The 19,873-nt window shown below is 46.4% G+C and overlaps 1 protein-coding gene across 2 annotated transcripts in view; it reads left to right on the top strand.

The window, feature by feature from the left end:
- The first annotated feature begins 8,654 nt into the window (after positions 1–8,654).
- The window catches only part of LOC128826822 (nuclear receptor subfamily 2 group F member 5), a 35,507-nt gene continuing 24,288 nt past the window's right edge, over positions 8,655–19,873 (top strand). Inside the window, exon 1 of one of the 2 annotated variants that reach the window (XM_054010317.1) lies at positions 8,655–8,810. Coding sequence is in view for 1 of the 2 variants with exons in the window: in XM_054010316.1 (XP_053866291.1) it covers positions 11,357–11,753 (397 nt within the window). In the remaining variant the exon portion in view is untranslated. Of the gene's footprint in view, positions 8,811–11,350; positions 11,754–19,873 lie in introns of those variants that run through there. The other variant, XM_054010316.1, reaches the window with a different exon arrangement.

Below are 19,873 nucleotides of genomic sequence, written 5' to 3'. Positions count from 1 at the left end.
GGAGATTCCACAACCTCCCTAGGCAATTTATTCGAGTGCTTAACCACCCAGACAGGAAGTTTTTCCTAATGTCCAACCTAAACCTCCCTTGCTGCAATTTAAGCCCATTGCTTCTTGTCCTATCCTCAGAGGTTAAGAAGAACATTTTTTCTCCCTCCTCCTTGTAACAATCTTTTATGTGCTTGAAAACTGTTATCATGTCCCCTCTCAGTCTTCTCTTCTCCAGACTAATTTTTTTTTCTATATTTCCTTACAGGTCATGTTTTCTAGACCTTTAATCATTTTTGCTGCTCTTCTCTGGACTTTCTCCAATTTGTCCACATCTTTCCTGAAATGGGGCACCCAGAACTGGATACAATAGTCCAGCTGAGGCCTAATCAGCGCAGAGTGGAGTGGAATAGAATTATTTCTCGTGTCTTGCTTACAACACTCCTGCTAATACATCCCAGAATGATGTTCACTTTTTTTGCAACAGCATTACACTGTTGACTCATATTTAGCTTTGGTCCACTACGACCCCCAGATCCCTTTCTGCAGTACTCCTTCCGAGGCAGTTGTTTCCCATTTTGAGCACAGCCTTTGGAACCAAGAGCTTAACAAAGGTCTCCGGAGTTATGAGAGGAAGCCGTCTAGTTTAGCAGAGGAGAAAAGAGATCACAGAAAGCCAGGGCCGCCCAGAAGATTCAGGGGGCCTGGGGTCTTCGGTGGCGGGGGTCCCTGCTGCCGAAGACTCGGCACTTCGGCGGCAGGTCCCGGGGCAGAAGGACCCCCCACTGCAGGTCTTCGGGGCATTCGGCGGCAGGTCCCAGAGCGGAAGGACCCCCCGCCGCAGGTCTTCGGGGCACTTAGGAGGCAGGTCCCAGAGCGGAAGGACCCCCTGCCGCTGAATTGCCGCCGAAGACCCGGAGCGGAAGAAGCTCCGGAGGCTCGGGCCCCGCGAGAGTTTTCCGGGGCCCCTGGAGCGAGTGAAGGACCCTGCACCAGGGGCCCCGAAAAACTCTCGTGGGGGCCTGGGGCAAATTGCCCCATTTGCGCCCCCCCCAGGCGGCCCTATAGAAAGCAGAGCCCAAAGGGTCGAAACATCACCTTTAAATGTGACAGATGCTGCAGAGACTGTCTCTCTCCAGTGAGTCTCTTCAGCCAGGGCCGCGGCCACCATAAAACCAACTGAGTAAATCTTTACCTCTCCGGGGTCCATACTCATGGTCTCTCGAGACTGAAGGATGCCTACTAACTGCTGTCCTAAACAAGGATAGGTTTAAGTACATGCTTAAGCACTGTCCCAAATCAAGGCATTAGGAGGTCAGATTTACAAACAGGTTCAGCACTCAAAATCGGGGTGTGATTTTCTAAAGAGCTCAGGCATCAGAATAAGTGGCTGGATTTTCAGCTCATGGGGTGTTTAGCTCTTGGGAATATCTGGCTCCAATTGTGGGTTCTGGACACTTGAAAATGTAGCCTGAGGCTCTTTGGAAAATCTGGTTCTTAGAAAGGAGGGGGTGGGGGGAATACAAATAACCAAGCGAAGTTAAAAGGCTGGCTGGAAAAATCAGGTTTTTAAAATCTCGAAGTAAGTTCCTCCTCCTCCAACCTAATTCAAAGCTGAAGTCACACCTGAGGGAGTGAATCATCCTGAAAGCTGAGACCACCCTCCCCCCTCGACTTTATAAATCACCCAACGGCCCTTGGAAGTTCTGACCTCAATACAAGGATTTCACTCCATCTTGAGGTAAAAGGTAATGAATTTTTCCTAAAAGGGAACCCAAAGCAAATTTATGGAGCTGGTGGCCCTCTGGCCCTGCAGGGAATGAATAATGAAATTTCAAGTGAACGGTTTTATGAGCAATTATAGGAAACAGCTTATTTACTGTCTCCTTTGACCAACCACACATAGCTTAAAAGGATCCTGGAGATGTGTGTGCGTATCTTAAAGACATCACTGGCTGCTGAGTTTGAACGAGTCCCTTACATTCTTAAAGGGGCTCTCCAAGGCCAGACCCTCAGCTCGTGGAAATCAGTGTAACTCCATCGGTGGAGAACCTTGCTGATTTACACCAGATGAGGATCTGGCCTGAGAAGATTAAGCCTCAGATGTATGGTTTGTTTGTTTTAAAGTTTTGTAATGGGAATAAAAGTGGTTTCCTGAGATTTTCTTGGAAAGGAGGGGAAAAAAGGGATTGGAAACAGTTCTGAGCCCGACCCTGCAATCGGATTCATACAGAGAACCCCTCTTAAGTGAAGGAAGGCATGGATCTGATCACAGGATGGGGACCATAGCTTGGATTTGTGCCTTCCTGGGAATCCAGACTCAACAGAATCTTGAGGAAAGCCAGAAAGTGAAACTGACCAGAAGCAAAAAGAAAAGAAAGAAAGAAATGGATCAGTTTGTGAATTTAATTGTTCTAAGTTCATGTCATGGGGATATTGCCTCTTGATTTCAAACCAAACCAGTGAAACAATCAGAACCCCCACCCCACACAGACACACGGAGACTCCATTGTTTCCATTTTTACACTGAACTGCGGCAGACTTTGGGAATTTCATCAGTGTTGTATACGTGCTGGCGCAGGGCAGACAAAGCTCAGAGTTACACACCTCGCTGCTGAGTCTCCGGGGCCTGATCCTCCAATGTCCTGCCCCTTGCCCTCTTATTTACATCAGCGCCAGGCAAGTGTAAAATGCCACCTTTCTGATTTGCCCTCATTTCATACGGGTGTCGATGACAGCACGAGGTGCCAGGCAATGATGAATCAGGCTCTCAGTGTCTTGATTTAAAGAGTTTCTGGTAACTATGGACACAACAAGTATAATTATCGGCCACTTAACGATGCAATCAAGACATTGAAGCAATCCTGAGCAGAGCTAAATATATCTATGTAGACACATGTGTATGATATATAGATATGTTTGCTGGACTGCAAAACCAGAGTTCCTTTTCCCACCACATGGAATGTGGCTAGTTTAATAGGTGAGCACTTTAGATTTCCTGTGACCTGGGAGCACAAGCGCATTGCATCCTGGTGCTCGACCAAAATTAGAGCCCCAGATGGTGATTTACAGTTGAAAAATGTAAGGTGAGACGCGAGCTCTCTGGAAAACTCCATTCCAGCTCTAAGTTAAAGTGACAGCGTTTCAGTAAGGCCAGACTAGTCAAAAGAGCTGATAGAGAACTCTGGATGACGCACTTGAGAATCCATCCTGCTGCAGTGTTGCCAACTCTCAAGATCTTTTCACGAGCCTTGCGACATTTGGTGCTTTTCTTAAAGCCCCAGCTCCCGGATTCATGTCATTACACGGGAATCTTTTTTTTTTTTTTTAAAGTGAGTTTCTAGCACTCGCGATTGTGAAGGGAAGCCTGAAAACATATCGCGAGCATGACTCAAATTATTAAATTAAAAAAGGGGGGCAAAAAAAGAGAACCCAACATTTATTATTAGTTGGGTAAAATTGCATGATTTTTAAGCCAATCTCTGGATTTTTTTTGGAGCCCGACTCACGTTTTTTGAGCCATTGGGATTAGCAAAGCTTCTATTGGCTCCCAGGTTTGACCTGACACTCCATTGCCTTTGTGTAGTCATTTGTACCACTGCAATCTCAGACCCCTTAATGGTTTGTCTTTCCTCCGCTTTTCCTAACAGACACACAAACGCAGGGCCTCTTCTTCATTGCTTCATTCCTGCTACTCCTCCCTCTCTCCTCTGATGCATCATTTGATTTCCATGAAGACGGAAGTGATGTCAGAGGATTATGACCTCAGACGGGGAATAGGTTGAATCTCCAAGCAACAAAGACCCTATTTTCATGCAAGTGGGGGGTGAAAAATACAAAGAACATGTCATGCAGAATGGGTCAGGGAGTGTGGACTAGTGATTACAGCTGGCGGGGGGAGGACAAGGAGTCAGGACTCCTGGGTTCTATCCCTGTTTCTGGCACAGAGCATGGGTCTAGTGACTGGAGTCTTGGGTTCTATTCCTGCTGCTAGTGAGGGAGGGTGGGCTGTGCGCGAGGGGCTGGCAGCTGAAATTCCTAGGGCATATTACCGGGTCTCACACATGCTGCATGGCCTTGAGAAAGTCACTTTATTTCTAAAACTCCAAAGGGCAGTGGGGATCTTCACTGATTGATGCAAGTGCTTTGAGCTCCTCGGACCAAAGACTCTCTATAGGGCAAAGATTTGCTCCGCAAAGGATTTCCAGCCAGTGGTTTCCGAGCTGCGTGTTGCATTCTGTAGCACGGGCCCAGAGGTGCATTCTCCAAGCCCCCCAGTGTCACAGGCTATGCCGGTTTGACGAGTTCATCCAAGACACCTGAGCTGTGAGGAGCCTGCAGCTACTCTCTGCTGACAGGCAGGAAAGGGAAGGGATGTCTCGTGAAGGTCAGCATGGAATTGAAAGAATCCAGTGAACAGGTGTGACAGAGAGCAGAGACCTCCTTACAAGAGTGTAAACTGTTTGCATCTTCTTCCGCTGACCTAACAGCAATCTCGTAAGAAAGACAGTCTCAGCTGGGTGTGTGTATCAAATAATACTACCAGAATGGCACAGTTACACTGTGGCAACACTATTGAGGACTGTAACATTTTTTGGACCATAAGGAAAAAACCTCTAATGTGCCCATCACCATGGCATCTGGTATCAGTATTATAAAAATTAAACAGCATCAGACTGTCTAGCCCCGTGGCCTGTCTCTGACAGTGGCCGATGCCAGTTGCTGCAAAGCAAGGTGCAAGAGATGGCCTGTATGTTATGCAGGGGGTCAGGCTAGATCACTGATACTCGGACTCGCGAGTTGCAAGTGGCTCTTTCATGCATCTCCTGCGGGATTTAATTAGTAACCAGTCGAAGTCATTAACCAGTCAGGATGCATTTACTGTATTATTAACCAATTGTAGTTGATAAAATAATAATACTTGGTAGGTCATACCACTGAGGTCTGAGTATCACTGGGCTAGATGATCCCTTCTGCCCTTAAAAATCTATGGGTGAAATCCTGCCCCAGGGAAGTCAATGGGAGTTTGGCCATCCCTGCTCTGATCTAAAATATTGTCCCCCTTATATGAAAGGGAAGCAGATGTTGGGGCCTGGCAGGTTGGTTTCTTACTGGAGGAGAAATTAGTGATACAAAGTCTGGGTATTTTCTTGGTGTGATTTGTTTTATTTACACCAGTCCAGGAACAGAGGTGGTCACAAACAGCATGCAAGCAAGCCCCTTATAGGAATCTCAGTCCAACTAGCAGCTCCAGGCTCCCAGGCAGCAATTCTGCCTCAAGAATTAACCCCAGTTAAATACATTAGGGGAGAGAGAGAGACAGAGAATCAACTCTCTTGTTGCTTGCCAAAACTCCCCCACCAAAAACTACATCACAACGCTAACAACAATGCAGCATTTCTTGTAAGACTGTATGATGCTTGCATGCTAAGACAAAGACTCTTTGTAACAGCACCACCTGGTGACGCCTGCCATAACAATACAAAGCAAGAGATGACAAGCAGCTCCAACAAAGGGGCACAAGGTAAAGGATGAGTATGATCAATGCTATATCCTGTAACCACTGTATAGCCAGCCTCAAGAGGGCATAGCTATCTATATGTGCCCCAGTTAAATTCACCACTCATGGCAGTCTCTTTTCTTACGGGAGGGAAGGGAAATACATGGAAAGCAAGACAGTGGGCCACACAGAGCACAGAGAATGGCACAAATTCAGCACCCGTGGCAAAGGGATCAGGATGCGACCCTGCTCATTCATTCCTTTGCCACAGGGTGATCTGGAATGTAGGAATCTCTATTTAAGGAAAGGCACCACGGCACCGTTTATAGGAAGGAGGTCCTCAGCTCTGGCAGACAAAGAGCCGAGCGGGTTTATGTCGCCGCCATGCCTTCGCCATCCTCCCCGGTTTGGTTGAGAAGCCGTCGGTTTCTTTCACTCTCTCCTTTTATCTCCCTTTTAGTCTCCTGTTTCTGTGGAGTTTTAATTTCGCAACCTCCTCTCCCCCCACTCAGTTCTACCTTTCACGGCACAGCGCTGGAGCTGCATGCTGATGAGACTAGCACTTGGTCGGCTTACAGTCAACCATTCTCCCGGGAATCTTTATTTTAAAATAACGATCCCCATGCCCCACTCATTTTCTGGGTAACGGGTAGGCCAGGTTAGGCAGTGAGAGCATGTGATTTTGGAGGTGGTACCTGGGACAACTCTGTTAACAAAGTAACATTTCTTCCTGGGCAAGGAACCCCATTTTTCCTCCCGATGGCTCATCTGGGAAGGGAGACCCCCCATACTTCTGGATGTGTTTTAACGCACATTTTAAGGATCGTTCAAGAAGGAAGGATGTGTGTGCCCGCGTGTAATGTGTAGCTTCAATTAGACACTTAAAAATCTCACTTGGATTTTTTTTTCACTCCTTCAAATTGTCACATCTTGACAGCTCTGTGCAGATGTATTCCCATCAGCTTAACAATAGGTCACCTTATTATTATTATTTTTTAAGCATGTGGTCAGCCTTTGTCGGAACTTTATGATTAATTCATGTGAGTTCGTTTCCTTATTTAAAAATATTTAGCACTTAGATAGCGCTTTACCTTTTCAAAACGTGGTGCAAACATTAGCTGTTTTTCATTCAGCTATTTTATCTTGCCAGTTGTTCTTTCTGTTTTGAGGGTTAAATCTGTGTTTTAAATCAAAGTAACAAATCATTCAAGTAATATAGCATTACCGCCTATTGTGAAAAGGTGTTTTCCCATCAGTTGGTTTGGTTTTTTAATCTCATCCTTACATTAATGTTTTGGTCCTTTTCAGTTCTCTCTTTTAATTTAATTTGTCAAAAATCTAAAAATATAAACAAAAAGATAAGGTTTAAGTAATTGAAATTTATATTAATTATAATGAATTATATTATATTATCAACCCATTCTGCAACAGTGGGAGTTATATGACTACCCCATCTAAACTATTTTTGTAATCTATTTAAAAACAATTAAAATCATTTCTATTGGGCTATATATTTAGGCTGCTCTTTACAAACATAGATAAGTGCAGGCTAGAAATATTAATGTAAGTAAACACATCAGGAGTTTTATCTTTTAAATCTTTGAAACAACCCTGCTCTAGCTAAAGCGAAACTAGTATTATTCGTATAGTAACACCATTGTGGTAGATCAGTGGTTTTCAACCTGTAGTCCATGGACCCCTGGGGGTCCGCAGACTATGTCTAAGGATTCAGCAAAAGGTTGTCCTTACCTTAGAACGGAGGCTTTTCAACCTGTGGTCTGCAGACCCCTGGGGTCCGCAGACTATGTCTACGATTTCCAAAGGGATTTTTTAGGCAGCCAGCAAATGAAAAAAAGGTTGAAAACCACTGTGCTAGATTGCACACTCAGTGAAGAGCTTGTGTCTATTTTATTTGGCTGTAAAAAAACAAGTGTAGCACCAATAGGGCGCTGCATGTGCACAATATATAAATGATTAATAATACCTGAACTAAGTTATCTATTTTCAGGACTATCTATATCACCCTGAAAAAAAACAACAGGGAGTCCTTAAAGACTAACAGATTTATTTGGGCATAAGCTTTTGTAGGTAAAAAAACCTCACTTCTTCAGATGCAAGAAGTATATACATATATATCACCCGTGGCATCTATGGAAGCATCATCATCCCATCCAGTGCTTTACCTCTTCAAACGTTCACTAGTCGGTCAGTGGACTAACTGATCTACTGGTATCAGAGGGGTAGCCCTGTTAGTCTGAATCTGTAAAAAGCAACAGAGGGTCCTGTGGCACCTACTGGCATGCTACAGATCTTGCATTTGCAGGCAGGGGGACAGCCCTCTGCCTCTCTAACTTCCCCGATCCCACTCTTCGGGTTAAACCAGAGCTTTAACAGGGAGCAAAGCCAGTCCCGTTTTGACTCATTCGAATTAGGCAACCTTATGAGACGTGAGCCATCCAAGGTGGCACTTCGCTCCAGGGGCGTTTATTAAGTCACCGCCACAAGCAGATTTCCCTGTGTCACTTTCCTCTCCCCACCATGTGCCAGACCTCCCAGCCCCTTTTGCAAGCGGGACCAAAGTGACAGCAGGAGGCGTGGCCCCAACCCACGGCGTCTCCACCCCCTTTTAAATCGCTCCCCTCGCTGACTTTGCACCCACTGACCAGGGCAAGCCACGCCCACCCACCCCCCACCCCCGCCTCCCGAGGGCTGCCCCAATCAGGGCCCTCCGCAACGTTGATTGAGGGAGGGCCGCGCCGCGTTGCAAGGGCTGGTTCCAGCCCCAGCCCCCTCCCCTACTTGGAATGTTGGGCCTTATAAGGAAAGTGTCTCCATGGCCACATTGTCAATGAATTCCACTGTCAGAGTTCAGCCGCTCTCCACGTGATCCTCCCCGGGACCATCTTCGAGGGGGAGGGGACTGGGGGGGGGGGGGGAGGACTGACAAGCAAAAGGGCCATTCTTTCACTTTAAAAGTTTGTGTGTGTTGCGATTTCCCCCCCTTCCTCCTCAGCCCCACCTCCCCCCCCCCAAAAAAAACCCCTTGCTTCTCTCCAAGGAGGGGGAAGAGGAGACAGAGGAAAATTCAAAAGGTGGAATCTGTCTCCATCTCATTTCAGATCTTGACTTTTATGAGCCTGCAAGTCATACGCAGACACACATACACAAAAAGAGGGGGGGGGGGGCGCGGAGGAGAGAAAATCTTGTGAAATGTGCGTGTGATTAATAATCTAGCTTTTAAAAGACACAAAACAGCAGCTACACTGTAGACCATCCTTCCCCAAGGCTGAGACAGAAGAGAAAAGACATTGCCTTTCACAAGGTACGGTACATTTCTTTTAAATGATCTCTCTCTATTTAGCTCTGCTCCCATTGTTCCCCCCCCCCACACACCCCACCCCACTTTTGCCTCTTCTGGGCGCGTTTCTTTTCCAATGTACATAGTTTGGTACATCTTGACCCCCCCCCCCCTTCAAAATAAAATCACTTTAAACAAAATGGTCAGGGAGGTCCGCTGGCCGGCTAGAAATCGAAGCGAGAAGAGAAAACGAAGGGACTAATGAAAACGATTCAGACTAAACAAAACACGCACAGAAGTATTGGCAGATAGTCGCGTGTGTGACAGAGACGAGGAGATAGTTCCTTCCATAAAGGGAAGGACGACTCGGAGACGGATAAACTCCGCAAAACCCTAGCGGATTTAAACGCTGCCTTGTTTTTTATGTTATATTTATTTTTCCCTAACCCTTTTACGCCCAACTTTCCCGCCTGATCAGAGGCAGTGAAATTGACGAAAGAAACCGAGCGCGGGTCCGATCCTAGTCTCTGCATCTAAAACTGAATTTGGTGGGATATCTGGATTGCTATTTGCATGAACTGGGGATAAGCGAGGAATCATCCGCTCTCCCAGTGACTGCAGGATCCCTCGGTGCGTGGGGAGGGCGTGTGGTTTTATTTTAGATCTTGGCGACCGGCTGTGTTTGTAATTAGGGTTCTCTGGGGTTGATTAGGAATTAATCGCTTTTAAATTTGGTGGGGGACCGGGGGAGAATTTTTTATTTTATTTTTTAGATCTGTTGCCAACCTGCGCGGTGTGTGTTTGGCTTCTGGCATTTTATTCAGCTGGGTTTGGAAGAGAAGCCACCGTCCAAATTGGCTGAGAGTTTATTGTGAAATACTTAACGCTTGGTAGCAGTTTGATGGGTTTTTTTTCCTCTCTCCCCCCTTTTCTCCCTTTCTCTGTCTTCCCCCCGCCCCGTCCCAGATCCGTAAGGAATTGGAAGTCCCTTGGGAGTTTCTGCGTCCAGCAAAGTTTGGTTGGGGTTGTTTGAATGGGGTGGAGAAGACGAGAGCGATGGATTTTTGGTGTGGCTGAAATGACAATAAAACCCTCCAGGAATCTGGCTTCGTCATTTTAGCTCTTTTCTCCCCCCCCCTCCCCGCCCCTTTCTCTCTGATTATAATTCTGCTCTTTGCAAAGACCAAATCGACGTTGCAAATATTAATTATTTGTTATTATAGCTACACACCCAGCAGGGAGAGAGAATTTAATCTAAACAAAACCTTATTTCTCCCGCTCCCCCCACGCCAGGACAGAGAGGGTATTTTTAAAAAGGAGGTTGTTGTTTTTTCTCTCTCTCTCTTCTCTCAAATCCTCCTCTCAAATCGTGGAGAGTTTGGGAGCCACGAAGAAACGGACCGAATTCAATTTCGATCATAGAAGAGAGACTTCAAAATACCTCTCCCGTTTTATTGATTCCTATCCTTGCTGGGTGGATTAACTTTCTCTCTCCTCCTCCATTGACCTATCTGCTCCCCCTTCCCTTCTTCCTGCCCTCGCCCCGACCCGAGTCTTCTCCACCACTCCTTCCTTCCTCCTTCCCCCCATCCCGAGTCTTTTCCTCCACCACTCCTTCCTCCTTCCCCCCATCCCGAGTCCTCTCCTCCACCACTCCTTCCTCCTTCCTCCCATCCCGAGTCCTCTCCTCCACCACTCCTTCCTCCTTCCCCCCATCCCGAGTCCTCTCCACTATCACTCCTTCCTCCTTCCCCCCATCCCGAGTCCTCTCCACTATCACTCCTTCCTCCTTCCTCCCATCCCGAGTCTTCTCCTCTACCACTCCTTCCTCCTTCCCCCCATCCCGAGTCCTCTCCTCCACCGCTCCTTCCTTCCTCCTTCCCCCATCCCGCGTTCTCTCCTCCACCACTCCTTCCTCCTTCCCCCCATCCTGAGTCCTCTCCTCCACCGCTCCTTCCTCCTTCCTCCCATCCCGCGTTCTCTCCTCCACCACTCCTTCCTCCTTCCCCCCATCCTGAGTCCTCTCCTCTACCACTCCTTCCTCCTTCCCCCCATCTCGAGTCTTCTCCTCTACCACTCCTTCCTCCTTCCCCCCATCCCGAGTCCTCTCCTCTACCACTCCTTCCTCCTTCCCCCCATCCCGAGTCCTCTCCTCCACCACTCCTTCCTCCTTCCCCCCATCCCGAGTCCTCTCCTCCACCACTCCTTCCTCCTTCCCCCCATCCCGAGTCTTCTCCTCTACCACTCCTTCCTCCTTCCCCCCATCCCGAGTCCTCTCCTCTACCACTCCTTCCTCCTTCCCCCCATCCCGAGTCTTCTCCTCCACCACTCCTTCCTCCTTCCCCCCATCCCGAGTCTTCTCCTCTACCACTCCTTCCTCCTTCCCCCCATCCCGAGTCCTCTCCTCCACCACTCCTTCCTCCTTCCTCCCATCCCGAGTCCTCTCCTCCACCACTCCTTCCTCCTTCCCCCCATCCCGAGTCCTCTCCTCCACCGCTCCTTCCTCCTTCCCCCCATCCTGACTCCTCTCCTCCCCCTCTCCTCCTGCCCCGGCCCCTCCCCCCGCTAGTATGGCCATGGTCGTGAACCCTTGGCAGGAGGAGATCCCCGGGGGCCCGCCAGGCGCCCAGCCCCCTCCAGGCCTGCCGTGCGCTCCGGAGCCGGGGGTGGCCCCTCCGCCGCCGGGCCCCCCGAAGGGCGCGGTGGCCCCGGGCCCGGCGGAGGCGGGCGAGAAGGGGGGCGCCCCGCCGAGCGTGGACTGCATGGTGTGCGGGGACAAGTCCAGCGGGAAGCACTACGGGCAGTTCACCTGCGAGGGCTGCAAGAGCTTCTTCAAGCGCTCGGTGCGCCGCAACCTGAGTTACACCTGCCGCAGCAACCGGGAGTGCCCCATCGACCAGCACCACCGCAACCAGTGCCAGTACTGCCGCCTCAAGAAGTGCCTCAAGGTCGGCATGCGCCGGGAAGGTGAGCGCCCCCCGGCCCGGCCCGGCTCGGCTCGGTTCGGTTCGGCCCGGCCCGGCCCCTCCGCTCCCTCGCTTTCCAGCCTCGCCTGGCTGCCCTGTCTTTCCTCTGGGGTCCCCCTCCCTGCTCTCCCTTTCTGTGGCCTCTTCTCTCTGTCTCTTCCTGGGGTCCCTTCCCTCTCTCTGACCTCCCTTTCTGTGGCCTCTTCTCTTTGTCTCTTCCTGGGGTCCCTTCCCCCTCTCTGCTCTCCTTTTCTGTGTCCTCTTCTCTCTGTCTCTTCCTGGGGTCCCTTCCCTCTCTCTGACCTCCCTTTTGGGGTCCTCTTCTCTCTGTCTCTTCCTGGGGTCCCTTCCCTCTCTCTGACCTCCCTTTCTGGGTCCTCTTCTCTCTCTCTCTCTTCCTGGGGTCCCTTCCCCCTCTCTGCTCTCCCTTTCTGTGTCCTCTTCTCTCTGTCTCTTCCTGGGATCCCTTCCCCCTCTCTGCTCTCCCTTTCTGTGTCCTCTTCTCTCTGTCTCTTCCTGGGGTCCCTTCCCTCTCCCTGACCTCCCTTTCTGGGTCCTCTTCTCACTGTCTCTTCCTGGGGTCCCTCTCTCTGCTCTCCCTTTCTTTCTTTCTTTCTTTCTTTCTTTCTTTCTTTCTTTCTTTCTTTCTTTCTTTCTTTCTTTCTTTCTTTCTTTTTCATCCCTTCTGTGTCTCTCTTTTGTTTCTCTCTCTGTGTTATCTTGCTTTCTTTTCTCTGGTTTCTTTTGATGTTCCTTCTTTAGTCCTTCTTTTCTCTCTCTCTCGCTCTCTGAGTTTTCTTTCTTTTTGTGTTCTCTCTCTCTGTTTTCTCTTTCTTTCTCAGGAAGAAAGAGGAGTGAGAGAGAAAAAAGGGAACGCGAAAGGGGAGAAAGAAGGAAAGGTTTTCTTTCTTTGGCCATTCCTCTCTCATTCCAAAGACAGAGAAATGAAAAAGAGAAAGAAAATCTGTCTTTTTATTCTTTTTCTTTTCTCTCTCCCCCTTTTCGCTCTCTTGAATTTCTTCATGCCTTTCTTTTCTACGTCTCTACCATTTTCTTATTCATCCACTTTCTCTTTTGTCACTACTTTTCTTTTCCTTCTCTAAATCTTTCTTCCCTTCCCGTTCCCTCCTCCTCTCTCCATCCCCTTTTCTCTTTCCCTAATTGTCTCTCTCCCTCTCCTCGCTCATGACATCTCTCTTTTCTTTCTTTCCCTCTGTCTGTTTTCTCACTCTCTCCTTTCCCATCCTTTCTCTGCTCTCTAGACAGGATGCCCACCTCTGCCGACCTCCTCTGCTCCCCCCTTACTGAAGGCAACAGGGTCATGTGTACCAGGCATCAGCCTTCCACTTGACAGTCCTCCTTGCAAGTGCCCTGTGGTTCCCTGTGTATTCTCTTCCTTCCCTACCTGCCACCCTGCTATCTATACCCCAAAGCCCTAGCCAGGGCTCTCCCTCTCTTGCTGTGACTTTACAGTTGCTACACTGCTGTCTTAGGGACTCAGTATATTCTTAAGATCATTCCCAGCCCGTCCCCATATACTCCCCAGCGCCAAGAGAATCCCAGGTCCCATTTCTTAACAGGGGATCAGGGTAAAGTGGAAACCCACAGGCTAGAAATGCGTCAGAATTGCTTTTGTCGAGGTTTTATTTGCTGCTTGGACTGGTTCTCCTTTCCTGTTCCATGCAGCTATTTTGTTTTTAAATGAAGGGCAAACTTCCCAGTATCTGATGCAGGCAAATATCAGGGAACTTTCATTCCACCGAATTAACTATTGCACCAGCCCTTGGCTGAAATTTCTGATCTACACAAAATCAGATGGTTTGTCCTTTTAGCCAATCCCAAATTTATCAGCACTCCCCCTTAACATTCCTGCATACTGATTCCCCAGTGTTGTCTACTGTACTTCCCCATTCGGGCCTGAGAAAGTAAAGCTTGGATATTTGTTGATTGTTTTTTAGCAAGAGAAAAGCAGAATCCTTAAAAGGCTAAATTTCCCCAAGTCCCTGTACTTGTCGATTACAACAAAAGGATCACGGGAAATAACCCTAATTCATATTTAACTTGACTATCCGATCAGCGAAATTAATCCTTTGAACCAGCGAACCTTTAGTTTCTCTTGGGTTTTTAAACAGGGCTTGATTTAGAGACAGTTGCTCCGCAGAGGTAGGAATTTTCACTGTTCCTATATGCATTTTATTTAGGACAAGGGAGGCAGTGAAAACAGTAGGAATAGAAATATTGTTTTTTTAAAAATGCATCTGTATGCAATGTAACCATTCTCCAGATTTAGAATTAAGCTAGGATTTAGCAGTAATGTAACAGGCACGGGTTCTCACACGAATATATTGAGTGGAAACAACAACATACCTGGCATTCAGATAGCATGTTTCATCGGATCTCAAAGCCCTGGAGAAATTTTTTTATTAAGTTACACTTGTGCAAATGTAGGATTGCAAAAAGCATGCGACAGCATGGGTATCGCTCAGTATAAGATACACATATAATGATGTGTGCATATACTAATAATACTCAGTATCTATGGTACTTCATTCATAATGCAAAATACCTTCTTTAACTAGTAACAATCAAGAATCCATACGACTTAAATAGGAATCACATTCTTTTTGAACCTTTTCACAGACGACCAGCATTTCAACCATACTATTAACAACTTCTCTTGTACATTTAATTTTCTCAGTTAAGGAGTGGGTTGGAAAAAGTGGCAAAGTTTCTCTCCCATGATGGGACATATTTAAGAAAAACATCAAGGCGAATCCCTTCCCTCCCCACTCCCCAGGGTAAAGATTTTTCTTTGAAAACTTTGCCCCCTCCCTTTCAATGAACATGCCCAGTAATTTGGCTGTAATAATGCATTCATGGCATTTAATCTTCTTTTGGTGAGATGATTACTGCAAATCCCCAGTGGGTACTAGTAGCAGATCTTAGCAACCCTTGTTACTCTCATTTATTTATATATACTTATATATATACAAGAAAGCATCTAATACATTTATTCTGCACAAATGACCATTCAAATCATCAGCATAAAATCCTTATGATTTATCCCTGATCCAAATGGGAGCTGGGATAGCCCAATCAATTTCCTTCTCCCCTTATTTTCTTTTCAGTTATGTGTGTTAATTTCTTTATTAAGCCCTCTGTCAAATCTGGCGATTATGTCTTCTCAGATCATGTGCATGGCTTTGAGAAAAGGAAGCTAGAAAGGGGACAGTTTTACCTCTATTATGCCTTTTACTGCGGCCCCTGTAACGCATTTGGGTGACATGGTGTTGGGCATCCAGCAAAGTGCTAGGTTAGAGAGTTTCATAGCATAAGGCAAAAGTTCTTGCAATCTGGAGCCATATTCACACCCGGAAACCTCTGCGTTAAAAGTCAACTCTTTAAAATAAAATTGATGTTCAAGCTGTGATTAGGCAGGGACCCCCTGGGCTAGTGCAAAAAGCTCCCCTGCAGATCAAACACACGCATCATACAGTGGCCAGATTCTCATTTGGTGTAGACTGGTCAACATGAGCTGAGGATTTGACAAAGTTTTTTTTTTTTTTGTAAATAGAGAGAGAAGCCAGGTCAGGAAACCCACATATGTACCTTATTGAACTGCTGAGCTAAACCTGATGTCTGTCATAACCCTACACAGCATTAGGTAGCATAATAAGAAAACTGTTGGCCTGTGTTAATTAACAAACGTGTCTTTATAGTCCAAGGTGAGCTTAGATCACTACAATTCTGGTTGAGTGGACACTACATTTTTTTAGTGGCTACTCAACATTTGAAACAGCTGTGCTGAGAGATTCAAAAAGCATTTTTAAACAGCTCTATTTTCTGTATTCCTTTTGATTTTTTAACATCCATCTTACTTGGAATTTTATTCCAGGTAAATATTTACATTGGCAAGTAAGCATCAACTGTTAGTTGAAAATAAACAAAGACATCTATCTATCAAGATACATCTACTTATTTTTTTCTGATTATGTAATGATACATTATATCATTTGTTCCATGCCAGTTTAAATTTGGGATAATTTTTTGATTCAAAGGATTTCAAGAGTTGTTTGAATGATTCCCTTGCTTCTATGCAGAAGACACACACTCAATTGAAACTATTGAGCGTAGGTTCAGAAATGATATTTTAATTCTTTGCCAGTGATCGTAGGCTGGGAATGATAGCTGGAGAAACCCCACAAAACCCCACTCAAAAAAAAAAAAATCAAATTTCCATACAAATCGTCAAATGCAATTTACAAAAACTGGGCTCTATGGAAAAATTCTAGAGTGTATTAGTGAATTACAAACATAGAATTCAAATTGTATGTTACAAGGGGTGTTTCTTATTGCAGCTTTTTTCCTCAGATCAAGAATATTTAAGGGAAATTTAATTACAAATAGACTTGGTCGTGAGTGATGACTTCGTCTGGAAAGTCATTTAACTTTAAAAAGGGACACATGGAAACAAATAGATTGAACAAGGACATGGGAATGGTCCAAGATAGGCGCTGATTTGCAGACCGTTACAATGTTTCATATTTTTTTAGTTTCATCAATATTATTTTATAGGGGTGAATTTACTCCGAGTATAGTGGCACTGAGTGAACTTTCAATAGCGTTATTCCCCAGCCCATTTTCCAGCAATAGAATAGTCTGAATTTTTGCTTTTCTGCCCCTCGCACTTGGCATTGGAAACGGGTCACGTTGCATTCCCCGCAGATGAGGTCTTTTGTTAATTATTATAACGATTAGGAGAAATCCCCTTTCGCCATTTAAACACCTTTGTCACTTTTGGTGGGCAAACGGCTAGCAATCTACTAGCCATCTCACTGAAGTTTAACCGCCCAGTTTAAAGGATTTGCCACTGGGGTCATAACGAAGGGTTGTCCTCAGTCCGCGGTGTTATTGTTAAATGCATTTCTATAGCATTCTGCTCTCACAGTATCTGGCTGATTTTACATACTCACTAGGTACATTGCATTTATGCGCTAATCTACCCCGGCGATAATCTGCCAAGTTTGGCCCAGAATTTAGGTTTTGCACAGATAAAACAGGGCGTCGCAGGAAGAAACTTTTTACAAAACCTAAGGCCAATGGAAACGTTTCTGTGATTTATTTATTTGTTTGTTTGTTTAATTCCAGAGAGAATAGGATTTTTTTTTTTCTTTTTAACCAAGCAACCATTCCCTTGGCTCGCTGGCTTCCCCTTTGCAGCATTGTGCATCAGGGCCTGAAAGTGAAATTGACTAGAAACAAGTAACATTGGCAGGCCACTGCCCCCCCCAAAGTACATTAGAATGTCACCATTCTCTCTGGTTTTACCCATGATCGAGGGAGTAGAATTTTAAAAAGTGCCGGGCATCTATTGAGAAGCACTGGTGGAAATCTGGATGGTTTAGGTAGGAGTCTAAATGAGAACTGAGCTCTTTTGAAAAGTTGGTCTGTAAAGCATTGTAATATTAGGGAGGAGAGAGGTTTGATTTTTAAAATGTGAGTGTCTATGTAGCCCTTTGATTTTTTTCAAAGCCATTTGATTTTTTTTTAAATAATAAAGGAATTATTTTAGGCATAAAAAAAACCAGCAATTTTTTGGGTGGTAACCAGTATTTTGCTAGCAATCACCAAAGATTAGAAACAATTCCCTCGGGGCCTAGGAAATACACGGCAGAGAAATGACTTGTCTGTTTCAGTTCTTAGATCTCTCTTCTTTGTATTATTGCTATTACTAATTGCTGTAGTCCCCCTAAATGCACACGGTATTTCACGAGAAAGAGAAAGGTGCCTTCCTTGTTCTGAAGAGTTTCTGATCAATAGACACAGAGCCATGGTTTGTTAACTCCCCCACTCCCCATCTACTTATGTAGAGATTCTGATCTGAGTTGCACTACTGGTGTAGATCCACTGCTGAACTCAACGGAGTTACTCCTGATTTAGGCCGGTGTCATTTGGATCAGAATCTGCCTTTTGTTTTTGGTTTTGTTTTTTTTGGGTGGAAGAAGCTGTCCACAGAAAATTGCTCTTTGTGGGACATGTATTTTCTCAGCCAGCGTGTTGCTAACTGGGCTCACCCTAACTGCTGAGACATGGGTGGATTTTTAACGTGTTCCTTCCATAGCTGCAAACAAATCAATGATGAGACTCTTCGGTACTTGTGGAAGGTAGACGGTTAATAGAATCTGATGTACCCTGGTATTGCATGCACAGCATGTCCCCCACCTCCCAGGAATGTTGTTAGGCTTAATTTGTTAATGTCTGTGAGGTCCTTTTCGATGCAAGGTCTTATAGTAGATTTAGGCATCTCTTCAGCGGGTCTAAGTTGTCATTGCTCCATTGAGCGATCACACTTGACGCCGGCGGCAGATCGGCTCCATAGTACAACAGTGTATGCGTTGTTGTTATTATTATTCTATGAAATCCTCAGACAGTGAGACTTTGGCAAGGGGAAGCGGCCTTCTAAACCGAGGGGCGGATTTTCAGCGGGTATATATTGTCATTGCTCCATTGACTTCAATGCCGGCAGCAGTCAGCCTCTCTTTCTGATGTTCCGTGTTGACAATTTACACCGACTGACCATCGGGCCCCCGAGTCCCTAAACGTCCCTTGTCGCCTGTTAGCTGGTTGGAAAAACCCAGCGCTAGGAATCCTTTCACACAGCAAAGACAGCTATTGACCAAAGGTCTCGTGCCCCTGAAATGCAAAGGCAGCTCTCATTCACTTGAGCAACGTAGGACTAGTCGTGGAAGTAAGGGAGATCGGGCCCCTTGTTTTTGAGGCAGCGGCAGTAGAGAAACCACTCACGTTTTCATTAAACAAAGCCCCTCTTTCCCCCCCTCCTGCATTACTCTCATGGCTTGATGGGGAAGCATGCCTGGTACAACCCAACTGTACTGCACATGGTTAGAGCAAAAACCCGTTTACAATGCAGCGGAAGGAAAGACACTGGCTGTTTTTAGTCAATTCCAATTTCATCTTGTCTCTCTATGTCCAGCTCTGTCTCTTGTCTATCCAGTGAAACTTGTATCCTCCCCAATGACTAGGGTGACCAGACAGCAAATGTGAAAAATCGGGACGGGGGTGGAGGGGAATAGGAGCCTATATAGGAAAAAGACCCAAAAATCGGGACTGTCCCTATAAAATCGGGACATCTGGTCACCCTACCAATTTCTAAGATCCACAGTGCGTCAGTGCCTCGTAGCTAACGAATTGTAGTTGTTCTCTGCTACAGAAGAGTTTTTGGACGTGTAGACATAATTTTTTGTACATAAAAAAAGAACAAATCCTTTCTATTTTTTCCACCTAACTTCACAGTATTATGCGCAACAACTAACTGGAACCACAGCCTGTGCTGTAGTTCACTGAAAGGAGCTTTAGGCTTTGACCTGAAAAGGATTCAAATACAGAATCGGTCAAGTCAGTCCATTCACTCACAATCCCAAGGCCTGAGCTAGGGGAAGGGTTTTGCTTCCTGGCTTTGTGAACATGGATGGGTTCATTCCCCTTTCCATGCCTCAATTTTCCCCACCCCAACCAAATGGGGGTTAGTGTTTGTAAAGGGCTTTGAGAGCCTCAGAGGGAAGGTGGTCAGTGGGAGAAGAGACGTCATTACGTGGGTTATGGTAACACCCACAGGCTCTACGGAAGATCAGGGCCCCGTGGCGCTGGGTGTCGTTGAAGAGAATCCTTGTGCCAAAGGATTTACAGTCTAAGTAGACCAGACAGACAAAGGCTTGGAGGGGAAACTGAGGCAGAGAGACGGGACGCGACTACTTGACTTGCAGCACGCTGGTGCTAGAACTGGGATGAGAGCCCTTACCGAGACCTCGCTGAGTCACAATCCACTGGACAATGTGAGGGTCTGATCCTGCCCTCCCTAGGGGGCATAGTGCCAATGGGTTGCCTGGGGAGACTTGTCCGAATCAGGCCTGCGAGGCTGCGTCTTTCATCATTGGCATGGCCTCCGTGTGGGCATTCTCGGGCTAAGTCGGTTAGGGGGGGATTTTTTACCAGCATAGTCGTCCCAATGCAAACCGTAGTGGAGACCAGTATCAAGGTGCCTTATACCAGTTTGGTCTATGCCCCATCCCTTATGGAGTGTACCAGACAGGCAAAGCCCTC

This window comes from Malaclemys terrapin, chromosome 21, assembly GCF_027887155.1.
Source record: "Malaclemys terrapin pileata isolate rMalTer1 chromosome 21, rMalTer1.hap1, whole genome shotgun sequence".
Classification (NCBI taxonomy): Eukaryota; Metazoa; Chordata; order Testudines; family Emydidae; genus Malaclemys; species Malaclemys terrapin.
This window is presented reverse-complemented; position numbering and strand designations above follow the sequence as displayed.